We start from the raw sequence: 25,843 nt of genomic DNA on the forward strand, positions 1-25,843 counted from the left end.
TGTTAAGCATCTGACTTTGCTTCAGGTCATGATCCCAGGGTCCTGGGATCGAGACCCACATGGGGCTCCCTGCTCAGCGGGGAGTCTGCTTCTCCCTCTCCCTCTGCTCGTGCTCTATCTCTCTCAAATAAAATCTATAAAAAAAAAAAAAAGAAAATTAAACCTCTGACTCTTGCTTGGCATCTTCCTCTTATCTGATCTCAGTCATGGCTCAGGGTATGAGATCCACTGTTTGGATTCCAACCTCGTTTCGACCCCCAGATGCGGCGTCTGCACCAACTGGCCGTTTGGTTAGGTTGGCCCTCGATGGGATGGTTCCAGCGTCTCTGGTACCTGGGGACCGGACTCCAGTAGCCACTCCTGGGCCTGGCCAAGAGGACCCAAGAGGAGAGCAAGAAGCCTGCCACTTGCAAGGAGAGACCAGGCTATGAACAGGTAGCGCCCCTGGTGGACCCCAGTGGCAAATACCTGCTCAGCACACAGGAAGGACTGAGCCCCCTTGGTCTCTTGGCTGCCCCCGGCTTATCGATCCACATGCCCTGAGGAGGCACATGGGCTTCTAGCTCGTTGCTGGAACCATCGGTTTTAAGTGGTCAGTACACTCCTCACTGAGAAGGCTCCTCTCTTCTGGGCAGGCTTCGCTGGTGCCAAACCACGAGCATAGAAACCGCAGGGCTCCTCGCACTCGATGATACCTATTATCGTTTAGTGTCAGACGTGTAGACAGCACCTTTTCAACACAGGCAGAGATCTGAAATGGGAGAGCCACAATGCTCATTTCAAGCGCTCAGACCATTGCTTTGCAATCACAAAGCCACGGAAGAGAGGGCCCAGGAGGGAAGCCCACAGCCACGAGGACCGTTGGCTGTGCTGGGAAGGCAAGAGAAAAAGATACTTCCAGAGGATTCAACACAGGCTCCCCCTATTGTGCCTTTACAGACGGGTCTTTGATTATCAGGCCCCAGGGATGGGGGAGGTGAGGGGTTTCTTGTGGCTTGAGAAAGCCAAGGGTTCGGCACACGTTCCTTGTACCTGAAGAAAAACAGCCTCAACTAAAGCATGTTTGTTTGCAGAATAATCAGCAGGAAGAACGGGGAAGATAAACAGTCTGTCTCCCAGCTACATGCCTCCAGTGACTCCATGGAGATGCGCGTGAATGTCTCGGAGCCCTGTGCTTCACGGGCCGTGAATGCTGGCAAGCTAGGGAGAGGGGATGTGGGTCACTCTGGGAGGAAGGATGCTGTTGGCCTTTATTAATTTCTAGATTATTGTTCACCAGCTCCACCGTGTCCACACAAACAAACCCGATGTCAGGGAAGATTTTTCTAGAGAGCAAAGAAAAGCTGAAGCCGTAGGAGGGCTGCTAAGTCGGCCCTGAACATTGAACTTTGCCTATCTGCCTGGGGACAGCGAGGATTAAGTAATTAGGTAATATTTATAAAGTGTGACAACGACAGACGGCCCCTGGTGTCCGTTACCGATATCCGCTCAACAGCTCTCAAGCCATAACACAGTTCTGCCAGGAAGCATCCTGACACTGGTGCCTACGCCATGTTAAGTGTCCATTCTCTGCTTTTCAGTAGATAGGCTGGCTGTTCCCTAGGTCAGAGGAAAGCCCTCTCACCATGGTTTTCTGAGATGAACACTTCCACCTAAGTAGTTTATGCTCAAAGTAGAAGATGGCTTCCCAAATCTCGGGAGCCCCTCCGATGTCGGGGACTGGGAATGGTATGGAATCCTACTCTAAATGTCTAGCTATGCTCCTCCCATAAGAGGAGCCAGTCTGGCCTAGATCATAAATGCCCCAACTGTGCCAACTCTTGAGGCAAGAATCCTTTAACTTCTGGCCACCTGGCATGTATGGATTAGTTTAATCCATCCAACCATCCCTCCCTCCTTCCCACCCACCCCTCCTCCCATCCATCCATCCATCCATCCATCCATCCATCCATCCTCCCACCCCTTCTCCCATCCATCCATCCATCCATCCATCCATCCATCCATCCATCCTCGCATTCATCCATCTAGTTAAATATTCACTGAGGAGCTAACAGTGAGCACTGTACCCTCTCCCCAACAAAAAAGAAATAAAAAGACAGTCTCACCTTTCATGGAGTTTATGGGGTGGTGGGAGAGCTAGACATTAGGGGGAAAAACAACTGGACATAAAATTCCCACTGTGAGAAGTGTAACCAAAGTCCTGGCACCCCAACACAAGCAGTAGGCCAAGGAGTTAAGAAACTTCCGTGGGGAAGGTACCCTAGAGCAGAGCTATGAAGGATGAGGAGGGGTAGATGAGGCACAGAGGTGAGGCAATGGCTTTCTAGGCAGAGGGTACAGCCTGCTGGGACTGGGGGTGCAGGTGAACTGACATGCAGGATGTCAAGGGAAGTGAAGTTCAAGATGGGGCTGGGGAGGGGGCCTGGGCACCACATAAGGATTGTGGATTTCACTGGAAAGGCTCATATTTCTACCAGGAAGAGAGCCTGGTCCCCTTATTCTGAAATGTGTTCTCCAGTGATCATGTCACATAGAATAGTTTATTCTGAGCACACAAAGCAGCCACTGTGGACTTACTGACAAGAAAGTATCATTATTTGCGGAGAACTTTCCATGTCCCAGGCTCTGTACTCTTTGCGCGAACAATGACTATATACCCCCTATGTCCTAGGTGCTGTGTCAGGCGCTGTTGATCCAAGGATTCACAAGACCCTCAGCCTAGGAGGCCCCAGCGTGCAGATCAAGGGGGTGCACTGGCCCTCCCAGGGAATGACCCTGTGATCAAAGCCTCAGTAGCCTGTGCCCTGAGCACCCAAGATAACCCTCCAAATGTAAGCCAAGCAGATAAAGACTGAGCCCAATGATTTCTTTTCAGATGATAAGCTCAGATCTTTAGGAAGAATACCCAATCCCCATAAGTATGTTTATTTTTGAAGCTCTTTTGTTCAGAGAAGGCGTAATACACTGTGTTGTTCAAGCCACCTAATGACATTTAAAACAAAGACATCCTGCTTGTAGACGCATTTGGAAGCTGGCAGTCCCATGGAAAATAGAAAGAATGTTGCATTTGGACATAAGAAAACCTTGGTTCACATCTCAGCCCTCCCATTTTCTGGCTGAGAGGCTGAGTCTCAGACTCCTCCCATCTGTTAAAGAGAAACAGTAATGCTATGTTTCTCTTTTTGCTCACCCCCGCCCAGCCTCCAACCAAATGATGAGTAAAATCCCAGAGGCTCTATTCCAAACTCCATCCCTAATGGATTGTGTCTACCTCTACCAGGATCGCCATCATGCAACCACTGTCACCCTGCAGGGAATATTTCTATCAGCCATGTCCTAGTCTTGTAAGTTCCAACCCAAGTCCTCTGCAAACATTTTTCACGTAACAGAGAGACGGGTTTAAAAACCTGTTCAGATCATTCCACAGCCCTTCTTAAAATCCTCCAAAGGCTTCCCACTGCCAAAAGAATACCAAGAAAAGTCTTTTCCAGACATGATAGTAACCCATCTCTCCAAGCTGGTCCCCATGCCTCAGAGCCTTTGCTCTAAGAATTTTACAGGGCTGGCTCCTTATCACCTCTTGCCCTACTCAGGGAAGATCTCTTCCCCACGCCTTCACCACCTCTACTACGCTTAGAATACTGCCTGACTGGATCTTCAGAACACTGAAGCTTCATCATTGTCAGTTGACTTGTTTGTGTCTTTCTCCCCACTGAAACACAAACTCCACGATGAGGGACTCTTCCCCCTTGTTACCTTTATTGCTAGCGCCTAGAACTTGTTCATAGTAGATGCTCAACAAATATTTGGTAAAGAAAAAGTGAAACGAAAAGTGGTAGAGGTGGTTTTCGGGATTAAAGAAGACATACGACCAGACGAGGCCAACACAGCATCTGGCACATAACACCCCCCACACAGCCTGTCTAACCCCACTGGTGCTTTAGGCCAGCTCCCCAACGGCGCCTGAAGATGTCTCACATGTGAAAAGAAATTCACGGACTACAAAACATGAAGCAAGAGGAGTGAATGTTGCATTAAATATCTACGAAATATCAGCTTCATGTCAACCAATCAAAGGCAAGTTATACCAGCTCTTTACATATTTACATAAAGTTACCATAATCAGAGGATGCCTGAACAGGTAAAAATGTTTGATACAGCAATGGCATGACCTTCAAAAGAATGAGAACCTAGGATGCTGGAGAATCCTAAAAACAACCCGACTTTTTGGTCTTCTTTTTTACTCACTCACAAGGTTAAAAAGTAATGGCTAGTTGACCATTATTTTTAAAAGAAGGGGGGTTGAAAACACTCTCTGGGGGCTGTGTTAAAAGTGTTTTTTTTTTCTTAGCACTTTTCTGTGCTGGAAGTTTCTGAAAGTAACAGGATAACTTTTTGGAAGAGTTTCTGGGAGGACAGCTGCCTACAAAGGAATTAAGTGCTCTTATCAGAGCTTCTTTTAATAAGATAAAGTAGTTCAAGCTCATTAATCTGGTGAGTAGAAATGATTAAACTGAAAATAGAACAACATTAATGTTTTCTCCCAAAATAGCGAAAAACCATGAATTTAAATGTCAAACTCTTTTTAAAAGCAATCATGGATTTACTTCTTTGTTTGCTAATTTGGGTGGGAAATGAGATGCTCTTTCTCAATGTGTTCTGATTTAAAATAGGCTAGTTACTTAGACATTCTCACACAGTGGTACATGTTCTTAAAAACCTGCTTTTAACCAAAACAGGAAGCAATCTTTACCATTGAAAATGTAGCTGAAAAAGAGATCCCTCCATCAGCAGAAGCAAAGACCGTCCTTCAAAAAACACGGCATGACTTAGGAGGCCGGAGGGGCACACGGGCAACCCAGTGTCCTCACTGTTTCCTTTGCTTTTATTATATTATGCAGTGCCACTTTAATTAAGCCATCAAATCAAATTATCAGATCAAGTGGTTTTGATTCCACTGTGGTTTGAACAGGTTTCGTTAAATTAATAAACCATATGTTTCATGTTGTTGGAAGGAAAGTTATTTTTCCTCCGTTCACTGTTCCAAAAGTCTTCACAATAGACAGTATTCAGCACTTAATCACCAAATGCTCTTCCATGTGCCCGGGATGTGTTGCAGAATAACTGAAATGACAGCCCATTAAATCCTAAAGTCTGTCCAAGTTATTTACCGACAAAGGGCAGAGTGGCAAATTGGATGTCCCTTGAACAATCCACGGAGCCTAAATATTGTTTCCATTTACTGGAACTAAAGCTTTATATTTCTTATGGATGACATCCATTATAAGTCTTTCTGCAGCAACAATACAATATTAAGATGACTTTTCCCCCCTTTCCTTTGGTGTTGTACATGGCCATGTGTCTAGTGCTGGCACTGAAAGGCTTGATTCTGTTTTCTCTATTCCAGTATGTCCAATCATCCTGACAGAAGGGCAAGATGGGGGCACATTAACTCAGGCATTCCTCACTGTGCTGCTCAATGAACACCAGTTAACGATCACAGCCAAGGGAACCAGGGAGGTGCGGGGCTGTAATCAGTCCACCGAGGCTCTGCTTCCACGTCTGCTGTGAAAGACGACCAGGTGTTAAGGTGAACTGGTAAGTGGCTGGGTACTGAGTTAATAAATATCTAACTGGTCCTAAGGTCTTGTGGTGGAATGGAAAAGTGGAACCAACCAAGGCTTCACGGTCATGGTCACCGCCATCTTGAAGACAGAAAATATTTACCTTAAACTGAGCCTATAATTGAGTTTCTCCATCTGACTTTGAGCCATCCCCTCCAGCACCAGTTGGTAAATGTGGCCCGCGGCCTATATTTGTGAGTAAGGTGTTTTTGAAAGACATTTTCCACACCTATTCCCTTGTATATTGTCCACGACTGCCTTCATGCCAGAGTGGCAGAGCGGAGTGAATAGTTGTGACAAGAGACTAAGTGCTCACTATCTGGTCCTCAACAAAGAAAGTTTATTGCCTCTTTCCTTATATAATTAATTTATTTTTCTTTCTTCTATAACAATAGCACAATAAATGCAGAGCTCCATGATCAACACTGTAGCTCTCTTAGGCACTGAAAATTTCCAATAACGATCAGATAGAGAATGCCAATCAGACGGGCTTCGTTTTTTTGAATTACCTGAAGATTATAGGTCACCATCCTTCTCTTTCAAATCTTTTGTGCAGAAGACCGGAGGAGAAAAAGGGACTCTTTCTTTCTATTGGTACTCTTTATTGCATAAATGTCTAAGGTCAATAATCTATGCCCTCTAGTCTGCCTGCCTGATTGCCAGCATTTGTGACTGGCTTTTGGCCCATCGTGCCATGGAATCACCTGCATTTTCTTGGGGTAGAAAAAGGAGGAGCATTTGGTAGACCATGATTCCATGAAATGTGCATTTAAAAACAAACAGGGACATCGTCGGTGATTAAGGAAATGCAAGTCAATACTACTTCACCTCCACTGGGATGGCTAAAATTAAAGACATATAGCAAGTGCTGGTGAGGATGTGGAGAAACCCCATACACTGCTGATGGGAATGCAAACTGGTGCAATGGCTTGGGCAAACAGGTGGGTGGTTCCTCAAAACTGGAAAAATTGGAATTACCATGTGACTCAGCAGTTCTACTCCTAGGTATACATCTGAGAGAACTGAAAACATATGTCCACACAAAAACTCAAACATGAATGTTCATGGCAGTATTACTGACAGCAGCCACAAAGTGGAAAAAATTCAAACATCAATTGATAAGCAGATAAACATTATATGGTATATCCATACAATGACGTATTATTTGGCCATCCAATGAAGAATTCTGAGATCTACTCCAGTATGGATGAAACTTGAAAATATTATGCCAAAATACTATGCTGAAAGAAGCCAGATACAAAAAGGCATATATTATATGATTCCATTTCTATGAAGAATCTAGAATAGGTAAATCCATTGACACAGAGTTGCCTAGGGCTAGGAAAGCGGCAGGGATGGGAGAAAGAAAGGGAGGAAGGAGTGAGTGACTGCTCATGGGGATGGACTTTCTTTTGGGGGGTGAAAACATTGTTCTGGAAGTAGGTCGCAGGGAAGACCGCACAACTTCGTGAATATGCTCAATTTCACTGAAGCGCACACTTTAAAAAAAATGAACTTTATGCATGTGAATGAAATCTCGATAAAGCTGTTATTAAAAAAATAAATAGGGATGCTAGCACACAATAAAAAGGAATGATGGACGCTACAACATGGATTGATCTTAAAATCCTAATGTCACGTGACAGATAAAAGCCGATCAGAGTGGCCTGCTGTTGAGGGTAGGAGAAAGAATTGAAAGAACTTTCTGGGGTGATGAAAATGTTCTAAAACTGGGTTATATATAACTATAAACAGAACTATAACTCTAAATTTATTATTATTATTATTTTTTAAAAGATTTTATTTATTTGGCAGAGAGAGAGACAGCCAGCGAGAGAGGGAACACAAGCAGGGGGAGTGGGAGAGGAAGAAGCAGGCTCCCAGCGGAGGAGCCTGACGTGGGGCTCGATCCCATAACGCCGGGATCGCGCCCTGAGCCGAAGGCAGACGCTTAATGACTGCGCCAGCCAGGCGCCCCTATAACTCTAAATTTATTAAAATGATTGAAGTGTACATTGATAATAGCTGTATTTTATGATATGCACATTATGCCATAAAAAAACCAGGAAAGCCTGACCGACTGCTGGCAAGTGTCACATAGTACATACAGTCACCCTGGGAAACTGCTGAGCGGAATCCAACCAAATCTGAGCATCTATGTGTACTCCAGGCGGCCGCCACTGTACCCCTAGGTTCCTACCCAGTAGACGTGTCCAGATGCTCATCAAAAAGCATGGTCAAGAATTTTCATCATCACCAAAATGTGGAAGTCATCCATACATTTATGTATACTGAAGTGGATAAATAAATGCAGGTGGGGTCTCACGATGAAATTCAGCAGTACGAACACACCACCAACGACATGCAGCAGAGATGTGACCCTCAAAACCAGGGTAGAGTGAAAAAAGCAAGATGCAAAAAAGGACAGAGTGGATAATTCTATTTCTGTGAAACTGAACAAAAGGCAAAGCTAATTCACGCTCGCGGCTACCCTCGGGAACAGACAGCTACTGGGAAGAGGGAGATGGAGGTGCTCCTGGGAAGCCCGTGATGCTAGGTCTCTTGACCTGGGGGGTTTGCTACTCAAGTCTGTTTGGGGGGTGAAAACGCATCAGTGGTGCATGTACACTTTTCCGTATGTTACAATCCAGCAATATGCTTAAAACACAAATAGAACTGGACCTACATCCTTCTCTGCTTCTAAAAAGATCACAAAACATTTCAGTATTCACACATTTTAGGAGTCAGCATTACGCACCATGATAATTGCAACAAAACCTTGTAGAATGAAGAACTGATTCCTTATATTTCAGGAAGGGTGAATGGCTCTGCTCAAATTCAGAGAAAGTCCATTCAGTAAAAGATCCTGCCCCCTATGACAATTTAACGCGACAGAAACCATTATCTTCTCTAACTTTTTGGGGTAATAAGGGCCATGCATTCCCTCTGCACAGCTGATGTATTATATACTCAGCCCATCTTCCAGGAAAGAACTTTGTAACTGTCATAACCTCAGCATTCTGAGCTACCAGATCTTGCATTCACTTGTGATATGAATTCATCATCCCCCACACATCTTCTGTATTCACCTCTCACAAAATACTCAATCCCTAAGAGATTCTTCTTTTCCCAAGCCAGTTCTCTTGGGAGAAAGCTTTCGAGCTTGGTCGTTCTCTTTATTTTTAGCTTGGTGAGAAAACAAAATTAGCCCAAGCGAGGTCTGCTATGCCAGCCAACCTAAGACATTTCCCAGGTTTGCGTGCTTCTTAACCCACCCATTGTTCCCAGCTGACAAATGACGCCCTTGACAAAGGGTCGGCTCCAAATTACTTGAATCTCAAGCGTTTCTTGATGGCATCTGGCCAGACTACTTCTCTCACCATCTTCAGACAAAACCACACAGACAGGAAGGAAATGATCACATTCTTAAGCTCCTTTTCCTCTTCTGTTAACTTTTCAGATATATGAGCCTGGAAAATGGGCTCGTTCTTATCATCAAAGTGCACATCAGTGCAGTTGTTTGTGGAATATAGTCGCATCCCTCCTGTTCCTACGAAGGTCATGTGCCAGTAAATTGGTCCTTTTTACTGGGGGTGGGGGCACTCTTGAAAACAAAACATCCCTGTGTAACTTACCCCCTAAAATACCACAGTCTGTGTCCAGTGTTGATTAATGACACAAGCCCTTCCCATATTACCCAAGCTCACAGTTTCTGAGAGGAGAGCACTGGCTTAGGAAAGAACCATCTCTTCACACCCAAAGAAAACTCCTTCTTATTCCTTCCTCCCTTCCAAGTACTGGAATTTCCTTAAAAAAAGATTTCATTTACTTATTTGAGAGAGAGAGAGAATGAAGCGGGGGGGGAGCAAAAGCAGGGGGAGCAGCAGGGGGAGATGCAGGGCTCGATCCCAGGACCCTGGGATCATGACCTGAGCCAAAGGCAGACGCTTAACCGACTGAGCCACCCAGGTGCCCCCAAGTACTGGAATTTTGATCAGCCTTATTCTCTAAATGTTTGCCAAGCTCGAAGCCACAATGAGGGCAAATTACAGAGCCTGAAGTTAAGCTGTGAGGGTAGAATCCGATTTTCTAGTTTCCGGGGACAGAAATTTATGTTCAGTTCACATGAGAATGTAGAAATGGAAAAAGATTAAGATACTTGAAAATAGTAAACTCATGTTTAGCGGGTATGGAAATCAAACTGTTAAATAATGGTTTAAAAAAGGCCACGTGGTTGTCTGGTAGGGGTGGAGGGCCGGAGCCAGAGGTCTTGCCTGGTACAGAGGAGGTCAGTAAGGAGGTAAGGGCGTGCTGCAGGGTGGAGTGCTGGGGGGCAAGTCGAAGGTGCGGGTGCCTGAAGTCAGAGACAGCATCCCGATCCCAAGGGCAGGGGCTGGAGGGGCAGGTGCAAGGTAAGACACCCAAGAGCTTCTTTTAGACATTCCCCTTTAGTGTTGATGTTACAAGGTGAAAATACCAGCAGAATGACTGACATATTACCAGTCAAAAGGGCAATTCTGAACATATCTATTTAACTGAAGTTATTCCCACAACTGCTTCTATTTATCATCCAGACAAGTCTCTTTTAGCAGAGAAACATATGCTCTTAACACCAAGTTCCAACTCTTGGCTGGTTTGGAACTCCTTTTAATTTAAAGTAATTGATGATAAGGCATCTTCCCCAGGCAAGGGCACTTAATCCAAATATACCTTTAGAGGCTTCTGTCCCCAGTGGGTTTTCTAAGAAGTCTGTCATGTCGTGGTTCCAGGCGTCACGAACCGCAGACTTGGACACCACCCTGCCATTCAGACCTTGCTGCGGTCGGAAGTTATTTCTCAGATACTCCACCGACTTGACGTGGTCTTGCTGCTCCGTGGTGAAGATGGAGTAAAAAGCCTCGAGCTGAACAGAGAACCAGAGAGGGGAGGGGAAGAAGACCAAGAATGAGAAAAGCGATGCGGTACAACACGGGCAGGGTACGTGTAAGTGTGTGTGTGTGACAAGGACACAAAATGGTAGGACGCGCCCAAGGCCCAGGCTGACAAACCCAGCAGGACACAGGCTGCCTGCTGGAACCACTGTGCACGGGCTTATCTGGCTGCGGTTTCTGTCCTGCTGGCGAGTCGGGAGAACATTCCGCCAGGGGAGGCCTGTACAGAACTCTTCTAGTTTGTGTCTCAGAAGAGAGTTCCCGTCTTTCTGCTCTGGCCCCCGGCAAGACCGTTAGTCTTCTGGGAAGGAGCACGAGGTTATGGTGCAACTGGCAGGCTCCGCAGCCAGACTACATGGATGGAAATTCTAGCTCCGAGGCTCACCCGCTCTGTGGCCCCGAGGAAGCTGCTTCCCTGCTCTGAGCCTCAACGGTTCCTCAGTACAAGAGTGATAATTATGGCAGCACCCACCCCGATAGGTTTTGCGCCAGGACTCAATGAGATAATCCATGGGCAGCACCTAAAACAGTCCCTCGCCCAGAAGAGCTCCGTCAGAACTCGTGAGTCAGTCCTTACTAAGCACCTTCTTACGTACGTGCTAGGGGTTCGGCTGAGCGAAGTGGCAAAGGCAGAAAGCTGCTGCGTGCATGGCTTGTGAGGTAGACTGCCCAATGTCCACACTTCCCAGATGGGTAATCAGTCAAACCATCAAAGCATCAGTAACTCAGTCTCTGTCAACATCATAGATACTTTATACAAAACAGATATAATACTAGTAGCTATCTTATAAAGTCACTGGAGAGATTAAAATATACCTAAATTATTTAGTAGCCGTTAAGTCCATGGTAAAGATTAGCTGCTATCATTATGATTCGTATTATTAAAAAACACTTGCCACCAAGATCACAGACCAAACGTTTACAGAAAAGCAAAGAAAAAAAAAAATCAGGACTCTAAGATCATATTTCCATTATTAAAAAGGACTCTCTGTGGCCCTCAATCTTCTGCTCATTAAAAAAACACACACACACGGAGTAATGTTTAATATAAGAGAAATGAAGCTGAGGCTGGATGCCAGAGACCTGTTCTCAGTGGACCACAAAGTTATTCTGGTCACCAAAGAAATAAAATTTATCCAAAATGCCCAGCCATGGAAAATACTAACTCCTTGAAGTGGGAGATGAAAATGGAATGAAAAAGAAATGGAATCAACTCTTTCTGGCCCATTTGGCTCCTTGAGTACCCAATCAACATGCTTTCTGCAGCAGAGAATCATAAAGTGAATGATGTCAGATGCTTCCCAAGTAGCCACTGGGTGGCCGCCCTAGGCTTTCGGGGGCCAGAGGGTGGCCAAAACCAATGTTAAATACACAGGAATATTACTACGCTCTCCCTTCCTTCCCTCCTCCCTCCCTCTTTCTTCTTTTCTTTCTTCCTTTTCTTTCTCTCTCCCCTTCCTCCCTCCTTTTCTTTTCTCTTTCTTCTTTCTTTTCTTTCTTTCTTTCTTTCTTTCTTTCTTTCTTTCTTTCTTTCTTTCTCTCTCTCTCTCTCTCTCTCTCTCTCTCTCTCTCTCTTTCAAGTAGGCTCCACATTCAATGTGCAGCTTGGACTCCTGACCCTCAGATCAAGAGTCAAACGCTCTACCAACTGAACCAGCCAGGCACCCCCAACCTGGGTTTCTGGATGGTCATCTTGAACCCTGGAACTAACCCCAGTGTTTCTCAGCCTGCTGGATCTGAAACTCCCTCCCTTTGCACGAGAAAGCAATGAACGTGCACAGTGATCACAGCCAAGACAAATCATTTAAGCACCTCAATTCACCTATCATTCCACCTCCCCTCCAATTCTCCTGCAAATGTAAAGTGATAACAAACCAGGAAAACTTTCCTGCTTTTTCCTGAAGGTAATAGAGCCAGAATGACCGCTCAACCAGCCTAAAAGCAAAGGTAATCTGGTCCTGTGGTGTTACTGCAATTCCCCACCAGTGGCGTAACTTCTAACAACTCTTATGGTGGCTATTCGAAATTGCCTTCCTTCCCATTCTTCCTTGCGGCGTTCCTTCTTCCTTTATCGTGAAGAGAGAAAGGCAATACAAGCAGAAAAATTAAGAAAATTGGACTCTTTCCTCTGCCAAACGTGACCCACTCAGTTGGAGATAATTGGAGGTATTGAAGAAACCCAAGCTCCTCAACCTGACAACGTGAACTCACTTGACAGGACGACCCTACTCGGAACCGAACACATCATACAGGAGAGAAGGTTTCAGAGTTTCCTTACAGAAAATAAATTCTTAAAATTACATGGAAGGAATGAACAAAGACTCTCTGGAGACCGTCTAGGGAAAGATCAACCGAAGTGATTACAGAGACAGGGGCTAAATCCCGTGTGGAAAGCTTAAGGGAAGTGGGAAGTGTTTAGCCTGAAGAAAAGGCAAGCTAGGAGTAATTTGATTAAAGGCCCTCGTATGTGGAAGATGCTGACCAGCTCTTCTCCATGTCCAGAGAAGGCCGAAAAGAGGAAATTGGTTTAAATTAAAGCCTTAGAGACGAGAGTTATATAGGAAGAATTCCTTAACTTTCAAGGTGATTTTTTTTTTTCTTGTAGACGGCCAGGCTGCTATACATAGCAAGTTAGACCGGAAATTTTCTGGAAGAGCAGCCATCTGTCCTGAGATAGTTTAATCTCTGAGATGCCAGAAAAGGATGGCCTTGGAGACTGTCTCGGCAATCCGACTCTAAGGTTTGTTTATTCTCTAGAAGACTTGCTTCTTTCACAGCTAGCATTTAGTTCTCCTAAAAAGTTTATTTCTGATGCCTCAGGAAAGAATTAGTCATATAACTGTAAAAAGAGGCAGGTTCTGAATTTAACACAAAAATGCTTTTGCTTAAATTGCTCTTACAGCTTAATGACATGCTATGGCTTAAAAGCTCGGCTGCTTCCTTGTCATTAACTCAACTTGCCCAGAGATTTCCAAGGAAGGATGTGACGGTTCTCAGAGTGAACTGGTGACCTGGATGATATTATATTGTCAGCTGGATCATAGCTTCGCTTGACAGTCATACAAAAGAGGAAAAGGAGGTCAAGCTTAGCAGACTCATCAAACGTCCTTCGGTAGGTTGGCAGCATTCACTAAAACCTTGTCATTCCTCTAAGCTGAATGAAAATTACCAGAGGTCTCTCTCGTTGGTACCTCGCATGTTTGGCCATTGAGTGGAAACCACCATGATCCCTGGATTGGCCAGGGGAGTCTACGTTTTCACTTTGGCAGGTGAACAGTGATACTCTGGCTGAGAAATCCACTGATAAATCATTACCTACTACTTCCCATTGTCCCTTGATCCTTACCCTGGCCTTGTAACTACGTTCGATAAAGGTGAACCCGACCACCACCCAGACCTCTACTTTTTGATTCCAAGGGATGTCATTTATAAAGACTACAATGAGGAGGTGCCCCCTAGAGTTGTGCGGCATGGCAGCACCGCCTAACTCTGCAGCCCCAGGACAAACTGTCAGCCCTTCTAGGTCTGCTTAACAGCCACACAGAGATTTTCTTAAAATGTACAGGATGCCATCACGCCTCTGTTCAAAAACTTTCAAGGGCCTCCAGTTCTAATGGTGGGGCCCTAAGGATCTGGCCTGTGCCTAATTCTCCAACCTCAGAACTCTTACTCTTGCTACCTGGGTTCAAAACCCTGTTTTCAATCCCCACTTGCTAAATGTGTGACCTTGGTCAAAGTATCTGATGTTTCCTGTGCTTCAGTTTTCTTAATTGTACAACGGAGATAACATTAATACCTACCCCATGTGGTTTTTTTCCCACTATTAAATGAGTTACTATATATAAATGTGTTTGGGATAATTCCTGGCACACAGTAGATATTCACTAAGCATTATGAACATTACTATTATTATTCTTATTTTATGAGGACTGTGGCAACTATGACTGTATTATAAACTTCCAGCAACTGTTTCTTCCTCCTTTCCTCCTTGGAATGTGTACTTATCAAATGCATTCTGTGACAGGTACTTTGTTACGGTATTCACAAACATTCCTTTGGTTTCTAACGTGTAAAACGTAGTAACAGAAGTAACATTGTTAACACTATTACATCATTAACACTAGCAGCTAATAGTTATTGAGTGTTTATTATGTACAAGGCGTTGTGATGAGAGTGTTACGTGCTTTCCTTACTTCCTCACAGAAGTCTCATAAAGTTAGTGGTATTATCATATCATTATCATTATTTGTGACTGATGAGGAAACTGGGCTTAGAGACTTTACATGACCGGCCTAAGATCACAGAGGAAACAAGAATTGAAGTGACTGGGGTGCTTGGTTGAGCGTCCTACTCTTGGTTTCGGCTCAGGTCGTGATCTTGGGGTCGTGGAATTAAGCACCCCCCATCAGCTTCTGAGCTCAGCTCTGAGTCTGCTTGGGATTCTAACTCTACCTCTCTCTCTGCCCCTCCCCCTGCTCATGCGCACTACCCCCCCCCCCGCCCCTCTCTGTTGAAGTGAGGATTAAAAACCTAGGACTGTATGACTGTCATGCTCTCAGCCACTTCATGTCACATGCATAATAGGCCTGTAGCATTATTCAGGAAAAGAGTAACATTGCAGTGGAGTTACTGAATGGATAATAGAAGTCCCCAAAGAGTTCCTCCTAGCTGACCCTGAAAGACCACTCATGCAGGGCACCCACCATTGGCAACATAAATGTATTTGCACTTTTCTGCACTCTGGACAGAAACAGCTTATGGCTCAATGCAGAAGGAACCGGGAACCAGGAACAAGATGGCGGGCACAAGGAGGAAAAGCTATGTACCACACAAAGCCTGCACTTATTCACCTATTCTTTTCCAGAGGCAAGTAGTAAACACACTTGGATTTATCTTTACTTTAACATAACTAATGAAGTCTTTATCATTTAGTAAAAGTAAATGAAAGCTTTTATTTCTATAATGTAAAATTGACTTTTTAACTTCTGAAGTGAACATGTAAAACAATTCTTTCTTTCATCCCTGCTTGGGGAGTTGTAATTGCATTTTAACTGGTGCTGCTTCAAGAACAATTTTAACCTTGAATTGCAAATGTGTTGGCTGGAAGTATATATAAATCATTTCAACTTAGTTTTTATTATAAAAATATTACAGAGAATAATTAGTTTTTAATCTGTCGGTTCAAATCAAAGGGAAGTTGAAATCTATTCATGTTATTGCGTGCAGCAAGAGCTCTCATCCACGAGATGCGGGGAAGGGACCATCATGGCTCAAGGGGAAAAATGAGAGAAAATCAAAAGTAATATAATTATGAACCATTAAAAGGCTGATGTGCACAATGTGTTATAGGATGGGCATATAATGGCCTTTAAACAAAACCAGAGTCCATTATAAACATCATAATAAATGCCGGGGTAAGCATTAAGAACTGAAATGTCACACCTAAGGTCACGGGGACACTTCAACTTCACCACACATTTGAGGGGTGACAGGGCAGGCCCTGTTGTGTTGCCTCATTATTAAACAAAAGTGATGGAATGTTAAATTCCCAATAGCCTGGAGCATCCAAAGTTTTACTTATTGAACCATGGCTGTAAAAATAAAATGCAAGAACAGCTAGCTAACTACAAGGACATGTCCCTCCTGCAGCATAGACAGTTTTGCATGAGGACAATTATAGAAAGGCCTTCTACAGAAAGAAACGAATTTAACCATAATTACTACCAAAGAGCTGTTGGGATTAATAATGACACCGTAACCCCACCATTTAAAAAATCCTCTCTATTCACATGCACTGTGCATTACGAGGTGTTGGAATAGGAGCCTTCTGAATTATGGGAGTCATTAGTTGTTTTGGCCTTGAGATAAACGTGACGGCTGCAACAGCCAGGAGCCAAATATAGCTGTTCCACCAGAAATGTGGTGAGCTCCCTATGTCGAAATGATAATAATTTGGATATACTGGGTTAAATCAAATATAATATTAAAATGAGCTTCACCTGTTTCTCTTTACATTTCTTAATATGGCTACTAGAAAATTATGTATGTGGCTTATGTTTTATTTCTACCAGACAGAGCTACCCTAGAGCCTTGGTGATCATTTAATAATAGCAACAAAAAAAATCCACCTAATATGTCCTGCACATGCCCTGAGGTGCCAGGCACTCGTCTAGGCATGCCACACACATTCTATCATTTAATCTTTATAATGACTCCATGAAATGGGTGTATTCTTAACATCTCCATTTTACAGATGAAAACTGAGGCACAGCGTAAGCAGTAGGGTCGCTCAATCATTTGGCTGAAAAACGGAGCCAAGAATGAAACCCAGGCAGTTTGGCTCTGAATAGAACATGGTCTTAATTCAAAAGAGTTTCTCTGCTCTTTATGATAGAGATAACATTGGTTTAAGAAAAAAAAAAAGTATTGCAAATAAACCTTTCCTAACCACTCCAGCTTATTGTTAGGAAAAAAAATTAAATATCCCAAAGCAAACAAACTAGACATCTTCATATTTATTTATTGCTTTTTTGATAGAGCCTCCAAGAAGCACTTAAACAAAATTCACGCTAGGAAAAATTATAGGCAGTATCATATTTTAAACTACAGGAGGCAAACAGTCCTGGAAAGGGAAGGCTGGGATAGTTTCCAATGGCCAACGGACCATCATTTGAGAGCCACTGTTCTAGAATAAAACGCATCCCTGTATACTGGACTCAAATGATCACGTTCTCTGATTGATCAGGAACACAACACAGGCACCATCTCAGTGAGCTAGTTTTGCTCCTCTGACCTTGGAAACAAGCACTGAGAGTGCCGCCATTTTGTTTGGATGATACAGTCACGACATGATGTTTGTCTACTATTCACAGCAGATGTTTAGTGGAACCCACCACCTAAGCCACGCTGACTGCTGGCCAACCAAGCCAACATGTGACTCCATTAGCAACTGTATTTAGATTAGGATTATCACCGGGCCAGAGTCAGAGCTCACTGGCTACAGGGCTGGTTTGAATGTCCAAGGAGACTCAGAAAAGAGGCAAAGTAAGCAGTTGTTCCTATCTGGAAGGCTTCAAAGAAATCCACATCATACAAGCCATCATACAAGTGCTACCCACACATTCTCGTTTTCACTGCTTACAGGCACCCACACGGTATAAGGGGGAAGAGAACAGAGGAAACAGTCTTTGGAGAAAGAGAAGGACGAGGAACTAGGAATGTTTTCTTTCTGACAGCAGCAGACATGGGATTCTGTCTACTTGCTTTTCCGCATTGGCTGTCTGCCTTTCTGAAATGAACATTCTGTGCTAACTTCCGAAAGAATGTTGGCAGGGTCAGGGTGGGAAGGTCTGAAGTGATAATACTTGGATGGCTAATGGTTTCCCTTCTGAGCACTGACACCACTGTGACCTCCACGCAGTGTGCCAGCAAGGATCCCGCTTGGCCACGTGAAAATGAGCTGTTGTTCCTCCCTTGGGAGAGACAGAAAGAGCGAGGGATAGGTGAAGCTGTGTCTGATAAAAGTATTATCTAAGGATGGTTTATAGTAAAGAAACTGGGAAGCCAATATGATTAATTGATTTCTTCACTATTTCCTTGAAACAAAACTACCTACAGACAAGTCATATACTGCAAGTCACAGAGAAGAAATCTTCCATTACTACGTCTCTCCGAGTGTTTGAGTGGCAGGGAGTGAAGGGTAAATAGATGTTAACTAAGCATTTTCTAAGACGCCCAATTACCCAATGTCAAAATGCTTCTAATTGACAAACACTTGACAAGACATCCAAGCCTACAACTCTGCCTCTTGTTTGGACCCACAAAATATTTGAAATTCTAATAAAACCCAGTACTACACAATTATTACTCTTCGCCTCTCCCCTTCACAGAGTGTCCTACAAAAAAAGTGGCCAGACTTGTATTTCTTAGCCTCATTATCTCAAGCCTTTATATCTTTGAAGACAAAAGCATCTATATTAATGGACAAAAAGCATCTCTTTTCAAAGTCCCCTGCCCCAACCCTGGGGATATAAATATTTGGACTGCAATTTTACTTTATTCTAATGAAACAATGCTGGCTTCACCCTTAGGAAGAAAACTCGTTTCCTATTTCATTATCTTCTTAAAGCTGGCAGATCCTGTTCGGCAACCAAATTGTTAGTATTTCTTTTGTCATCAGAGAAGAATTAAAGGAAAAAAAATTTCTCGAAGTAGAATGTTTGCCAACAGCAGTGAGGCCAGGTCTGTCTGGCCTAACTTAGTGGGACAACGTGTCTCAAAACAACCTGCTCCATTTACCCTCAGAGCGGCAACAATGGATGACTTAGGAAGCTACCTGGTCCCTCTGCTGACTTATTTAAGGATGGACACGTGACCCAAGGCCAGCCAAGCTGTTGGCTGACCAACATCTATTCAGATCTATCTTCTTGAATATTTGAAATAGGACCCTCACTATCGTCAGTTGGTAGCTGGCTCTTGAAAGGTCACCTGGTACCAGGGCAACCATATTCGGCCAGGTAACCAAAACGAAACAAACTGGGAGAAGGCACGAGAATTTTGCAAAAATACAGAACCACAGAACGATGGCAGAAACTCCAAGATTTAAGAGCCTGCATGGCCCCTGAGAGAGAGGGTGGGTGCTTTGCTTCCCAGTTACAGTTCGGGTTACGACGGCTCCATCTCAGGATGCTTTGCCCACTGTTTCCTTAAAATACTCCCTTACCTGAGCTACCTTGATGTGACTTTCTGTTTCTTAACTCCAGAACAGACCTGACCAGGACACCATCCAACCCTACTCCCCCCACTCCCTGTTCTGAACTCTCTGCCTTTCTTAGGAAAATCTTTGAACTATCCCCATCACAGCCAGATCCATAATCTTGCTGCCTGTGTCTTCAGTTATATACCGATGCTATCACAGAACTCTAGAACTTCCCCTGGCCCACGACAACATCCCTTTTCCTACCTGTCACACTCTGGGAAGCCATTTCCATGAGGAGCTCTGATAAGAACCTTCCATTTTTAGACAGTCCTGCTTAATGACTCAAATCCCCTTTCTTACAGTCCTACCCACTGTTGCTGACTGCGCTTTCTGAAACTAGGGAGAAGAAAGACACTCTTCTACTTCAGCACATGCTGCATTACGATGACTAATATATCCCCTCTTGAAATTTTCTCCTTCCATCTATTATCCCCCATGAGGTGATTTCGAGGCTCCCCACCCCTTCCTACTCCCACTCACTCAGTGGCTCCTCTTCCTCTGACAGAGGCCCCAACCCCATCTCCATTTCACCAAGTTCTAAATCCACCCTCCTAGGAAACCAGCCCAGGCCACACTCAGAGAGAAGCAGTTTGGTGTAATGGTGAGCAACATGGGTTTTGGAATCAGACAACCTGGGCTTGGTTTCTGGCCTCAACAGTCATCAGCCATGAATTGTTGGGGATCACTAAACTGGCCATATGTAAAGTGCTTAGCACACAGAAAGAGCTCAATGGTATTTACTCTTTCATTTCGTTGTGTACACAAATGTCTCCCTTTTCTGGACTTCGGGTAGGTTTAATGGTTCAGAGCGTGATCTTTGGGAACCAGACACTATGGCTTAGTAACCGGTTGTGTGAACCTGGGCAAGTTAGTTCACTTCTGTATCTCTTCTCTGTAAAAGGAGGTACAAAGAGGACTGCTGTTCGTGAGGATTAAATGGGTGAACACATATGAAGAGCTCAGCAGAGTTTCTGGCACAAGCTGTCATCATCACAGAGGACAGCTCTTCTCTCCTCAAGATCGAATACCTATGTAACACCTGGTCTCATACCTGCAATTCTCCTCAGCCAGTTAATTTGTGACTGAGAAAACATGCGACAATTCTTGGGTTCAAAAACGTGTTTGTTGGAAAGACAGAAGGAATTGATGGGGAACAAAGGATCAAAAAACAAAACAAAACAAAACAAAACATCTTTACGGGTGTGTCGCGGCCATGTTAAATGGTTAAGTCAACGCAAAACGAGTGAACACTGAGGGCCCACGTGGGGCTGAATAGCTACCTGATGGTAAGAGATGGGGACAGGTCTCCGGAAGACGATCCACTCCACAATTTCGCTACACGGTGGGGTGGTCAGAGAGCCCGTGTACCGGTAATAGCTCCCCAGCGATGCAGGCAGGAGGTCCCGGAGGACGAAAGGATCCAGAAAGGTCTCCTTCTCTGTGTGGAGGAAGAAGGAAAAGAAAGGCACAATGATGCTAAGTCATATTATGCTGCAGACACACACGCAAACCCCCAGCATGCTGGTGCCGCATCACAAGCCTTCTGTTTGTTTACGTCCTGAGAAGCACTGGCATTTGGTGGTGGGAGGGCCACGGCAAACAAAGCAGTGCTTCCCGGGGGGTGTTCGGGGGCACCACGGTGCCTTGTATCTTATGAAAAACGGGTTCCATGAAGAGCGCCCCTGGGCAACCTGCGGTCCCTCCTTCTCCTCCACTCCCCCAGGGAACAGACAAAACACGAGCATAGTCAAGTCTCTGAGAAGTCCTGCAGAAAAGAAATGGACTTGATTTTATGTAACCCACCCCTTCCCAATCTTGCTCTGCCAACCGAACCCTTCCCCATCTGATACTTAGGAACTAACAGTCAGTGGCATAAACGCTGGGAGACCCACGAGAGACTTGGCGTGAAAAGAAAACTGTCAGCCAACGGTAAAGTTCAATTCTGAAGTTGGTTACATCTGATGAAGGTTTCACCCAGCACCTCTCCTTATCAAAGTGAAACCTAACCAACATACAGCCCAGAGCTTATAAAATGGGGCCCTGAAAATAGGCTGCTTTTTTTTACAAAAGCAGAGGGGTCTTTCCTTAAGTAGAAAGAATGATATTTCAACCAAGACCTAAAAATGATACCTGACAAAAACTCTATGAGAAAAACAAGGTGTGGAAGGGGTTAGTGCCTGCCCAAGGTCACATAGCTCCTAAGTGTCAAAGCTGGGATTCAAACCCAGGCATCCTGACACCAGAGCTTGCACAGCCCTGACTCAACCAATGAAAAAGATGAAGTTAACTTCAGTCAATATTGAAGGGTGGGGGCAGAAGAGGAGAAGAGCATGTGGAGCTGTGGGAACAGCATGTGTGAAGGTCCTGAGGCAGGAAGAAACAGTGCAACAGAGTTTAGGGGCACTGTATTATAGTTCTCCCAATCAGGCTCAGTACATCATCCAGCTTCTTTCCCAAAACAGAGAAGGCTCTCCTCTCTCTCTGGGTCTCCAAAGGTCTAGCCCTGAATTTAAGTCTGGGATCCCTTCCTTATCCCTTTTCAGGATGTAATAAAGCTATTGTAGTCCTGTTCATGGTTTGCCTTGGCTCCCTGATGGCCTCCACCAAGGCCCAAGGACATCCTTGGGGGGACCTCAGGGCTCCAGGTCACTTCCTTGACACATCTGTGCCTACAGGAGTAGTCCTTCCAGGCTCCCACCCCCTCCTTCCTCTTCTTCCATGCAGAACAACCAGTACAGGTCTTTGGGTAAATGTGTATCGACGGACTCGAGAGATCTTTGGAACTGGGGGATATGCAAAAACACCAACAGAAATCAACTCTTTTTAAAATAATTAAAATGGCAATTTTTTGGGGGGAGAGATTAACTGAATAAAACTTAACATTTATTTAGCTTTATTACTATATGCCACACTATTTTAAGGGTTTACATGTTACAAACATTTAAGCAGTACTTATTGTATGTGCCCGGCCTTGTTCTTAGAGGTTTATAAAGATTAATTTATTTAATTCTTAAAATAGCCCCATGAAGTCATCCTATTATTATCACCAATTTACAGAGCTCGAATGCACAACCAGGTAGTTGAGAGTAGAATCCAGGCTTTCACTATTAAACCACCACTATATGCTTTTTCAAGTTAACAGCACTTTGGAGCGTGTACTTTTAATACTCCCATTTTGCAGATGTGGAAATCAAGGCACAGAGAATTTAAATGACCAAGCCAAAGATCGCTAGGGACTGGGGAAAGAGAAGTAGTTATTCATGGGGCTCAGAAACCTTGGCCGATTCTCATACGGGTTTTCAATTCTATATTTTTAAGGAAAGATTAAATATTAACTAATAAATGCCAAAGTCTTCAAATTATAAGGTTCTATAACCAAAATGACAAAAGCAGGTTCTGTTTGGACAAAAGGCTGGAAATCACCGAATTGCCCCTCCGCCCACTGGCAAGTGTGGGTTTTAATTTGAACCTGGTTACCAGTAACCTAATGATGGGGTAAATCTCTGCTGGCGTGCTTGGCTGCGACTGGGTTGGCTGGGAGCAGGAAAAATGTTGGCCTTTGCTCGCTGCTTTTGTGTTTCCTGAGCTACGTAAACAGCCAACCCAAGGCCCCAAGCAACAGAGGGAGCAGAGGGCCTGGCATCACAAACCACAAAATCACCATCTTCATTTTTCCCTCACGTTGTAGGTGAACTTGGCGTCGCACCCCAGCATGCGAACCTGCCTTAGGATCGAGGGCTCCAGGCTGAATGACGGGGAACTCCAGAGAGTTTTCCCCTGGGAGCCTGATCCAACATCAGGGCTGCAGGGAAGCACGCTGTAGGCAGAGAGGTCGTGACAAGACCACGCCCGCAAGCCCGCAGTGGCAAAGCCCGCATCTAGAGCAGCCACTGGAGGAAGAGGCCTCGGCTTTTAGGAACATAAAAAGATAAAGCGGAAACACCTGCCCCACCAATCTGAGGTGACTGGATCTCACCAGGGCACTTGGTTTCGGCACTCCTGTAAGTTCTTGTACGGGCTTATGAATTCGGCAGGGACTACTGAGAATTGCAGCAGTGACCACTGCTACAAAGGCAGAAGGGCTTTTTTTTTTTGGTCCTTGACCAACCCAAGGGCTTCAGACGCAGGTTCTGGCTTTAAGCGATTAGCAGGTCCAATCAGACAGGTGGCAGGGCGGGTAGACATGGGGTGGACAGAGAAGGAAGCTTTGCTGCTTGTTGGTCCCGCCACAGTCACTGCCATTGGGTTGGAATTCTGAGACCTGGAAGGGGCTTAGACCACCCTAGTTCAGTGGCTTTGGGAGCCAAGCAACCCTTTATTCAAACAAAATCTTACAAAGGAGGCAGCCAACTGAAACAGCTCAAACACAGCCACCGCAGCTGAAGGCGAGCTGGGAACCTAGGGACACCGGAAACCACCAATTTAGTCCAATTCTTTAATTTTACTGCTGGGAAAATGGAAGACTAGAGAGGAGGCCAAAAACTTGAGAACACAGAAACTCAGATGGGGTCCTTTCTTCAAGAATCCACTTAAGATCTGGAAGAGTAAGCCTGGGGCAGGGAGGACCACCTAGGGGCAGGAGCTGATAACTGAAATCCACCCATCGCCTTCATCAGCACCTCATTTCTCCATCCCTACAGAAGTTGGGGAAGAGAGCAGATTCTCGGACCCCAGGGTTCAAATCTCAACTCCTCCACCTGTAAGCTCTGTGATCTTAGTTACCGAAGCTTCCCAGGCTGTTGAGAGCTTGAAACAGAGTAAGAGCATCTCATAAATGATAGATACTATTCTTATTCTAATTCTTATTGTACTATTATCACTATTATTACTTTTCTAAACTACCAAGGCCTAGCCCCCTACACCTTACATAGCTATACACTTCCTCTAAGGCTTCAACGTATGTTGTTTTTTTTTTAAAGCTGGATTACTAGTGCCTTCAAAGTGCATCACGTCTGCCATATTCTCCATCAACCTGAGCAACATAGGTTAGAATTTTTCTTGCCAAAGTTCTAGTAAGAGCTTAGGAACCAACTGATATTTAACAGCTGTGCGACTTTAGAGAAAGGTCTCAAGCTCTCTGAGCTACTTCCCTTATCTGTAAAATGGGAATTCTGAGAGTATTTACCCCTCAGGAAGGCTGTGAAAATTAAGCAAGCTCATAAATGTAAGGGGCTTAGCAGAGTGCCTTGGGAGCCCTGATTTATCAAGGCAAGCACTTGGCTGAGAGCAGACCAGCTCATTTTGTGTTTTAAGCCAGGGATTGGCAAATGTTTTCTGTAAAGTGCCAGATAGTAAATATTTTACGTTTCGCAGGCCAAGAGGCAAAATCAAAGATGTTATAGGAGTACTTATATTAACAAACACATTTCCACAACCTTATTAACGATATTCAAAATGCTAATAACAACGGAGGACAATTTAAAATATATACATCTACTAGGAGAAGAATAGAATTCTTTTGGGGGGGGGGGATAACATTTCATTTAATTAGAGTCTGAATGTAAAAACCTTTCTTAGGTCAAGGGTCATACACCAGGAGTCAGTGAAATGGATTTAGCCATCAGGCCACATTTTCCCCTACCCTTTTTTTTTTTTAAAGATTATTTATTTTAGAAAGAAACCATGAGCGGGGGGCAGGGGGGGGAGGGGGTAGAGGCAGAGAGAGAATCTTGAAGCAGACCCTGGTGAGCTGGGCTCCATCCCAGGACCCTGAGATCATGACCTGAGCTGAAATCATGAGTGGGCCACTTAACCAAATGAGCCACCCAGGCACCCCTTCCCTGCCGTTTTTTAAAGCAACTGTTTGGGGGCGCCTGAGTGGTACAGTCGTTAAGTGTCTGCCTTTGGCTCAGGGTGTGATCCCAGCGTTCTGGGATCAAACCCCACATTACGCTCCTCTGCTGGGAGCCTGCTTCTTCCTCTCCCACTCCCCCTGCTTGTGTTTCCTCTCTCGCTGGCTGTCTCTCTGTGAAGTAAATAAAACCTTAAAAAAAAAAAGCAACTGTTTGGGGGCGCCAGTGTTAGAAAGTTACCATGAGGGACATGTGGGTGGCTCAGTCAGTTAAATGTCTGCCTTCAGCTCAGGTCATGATCCTGGGATCCTGGGGTCAAGCCCTCTGACACTCCCCCCTGCTTTTACACTCGTTCGCTCGCTCTTTCTCAAATAAATAAATAATCTTAAAAAAAAAAAAAAAAAGAAAGTCACCATGATAGCCAGAGCTACAACTGGGGTGTGTGTTGGGGGGGTAACTTTACATGTTATGGGGCCTCTACCACTGATGAACATTTCTTTTGTGAACACACATTACAGAATTAACTCTTGAGTTTTCTTTTCTTTCTTTCTTTTTTTTTTTTTTTTTAAGATTTTATTTATTTATTTGAGAGAGAGAGAGAGAGAGGCAGCGAGACAGGGAACACAAGCAGGGGGAGTGGGAGAGGGAGAAGCAGGCTTCCCGCTGAGCAGGGAGCCCGATGCGGGGCTTGATCCCAGGACGCTGGGATCATGACCTGAGCCGAAGGCAGACGCTTAA

General features: G+C 44.6%; 1 protein-coding gene across 1 annotated transcript in view; it reads right to left on the reverse strand.

Moving 5' to 3' along the window:
* PTPRG (protein tyrosine phosphatase receptor type G) overlaps positions 1–25,843 on the reverse strand; it is a 209,999-nt gene that overhangs the window by 120,966 nt on the left and 63,190 nt on the right. Inside the window, exons 3-4 of the mRNA XM_040628133.1 lie at positions 20,594–20,751; positions 10,335–10,527 (exon numbers count right to left, since the gene is read on the reverse strand). Of these exons, the coding sequence (XP_040484067.1) occupies positions 10,335–10,527; positions 20,594–20,751 (351 nt within the window). The remainder of the gene's footprint in view (positions 1–10,334; positions 10,528–20,593; positions 20,752–25,843) is intronic.

Source organism: Ursus maritimus, unplaced genomic scaffold (genome assembly GCF_017311325.1).
Source record: "Ursus maritimus isolate PB19 unplaced genomic scaffold, ASM1731132v1 scaffold_14, whole genome shotgun sequence".
Lineage (NCBI taxonomy): Eukaryota > Metazoa > Chordata > Mammalia > Carnivora > Ursidae > Ursus > Ursus maritimus.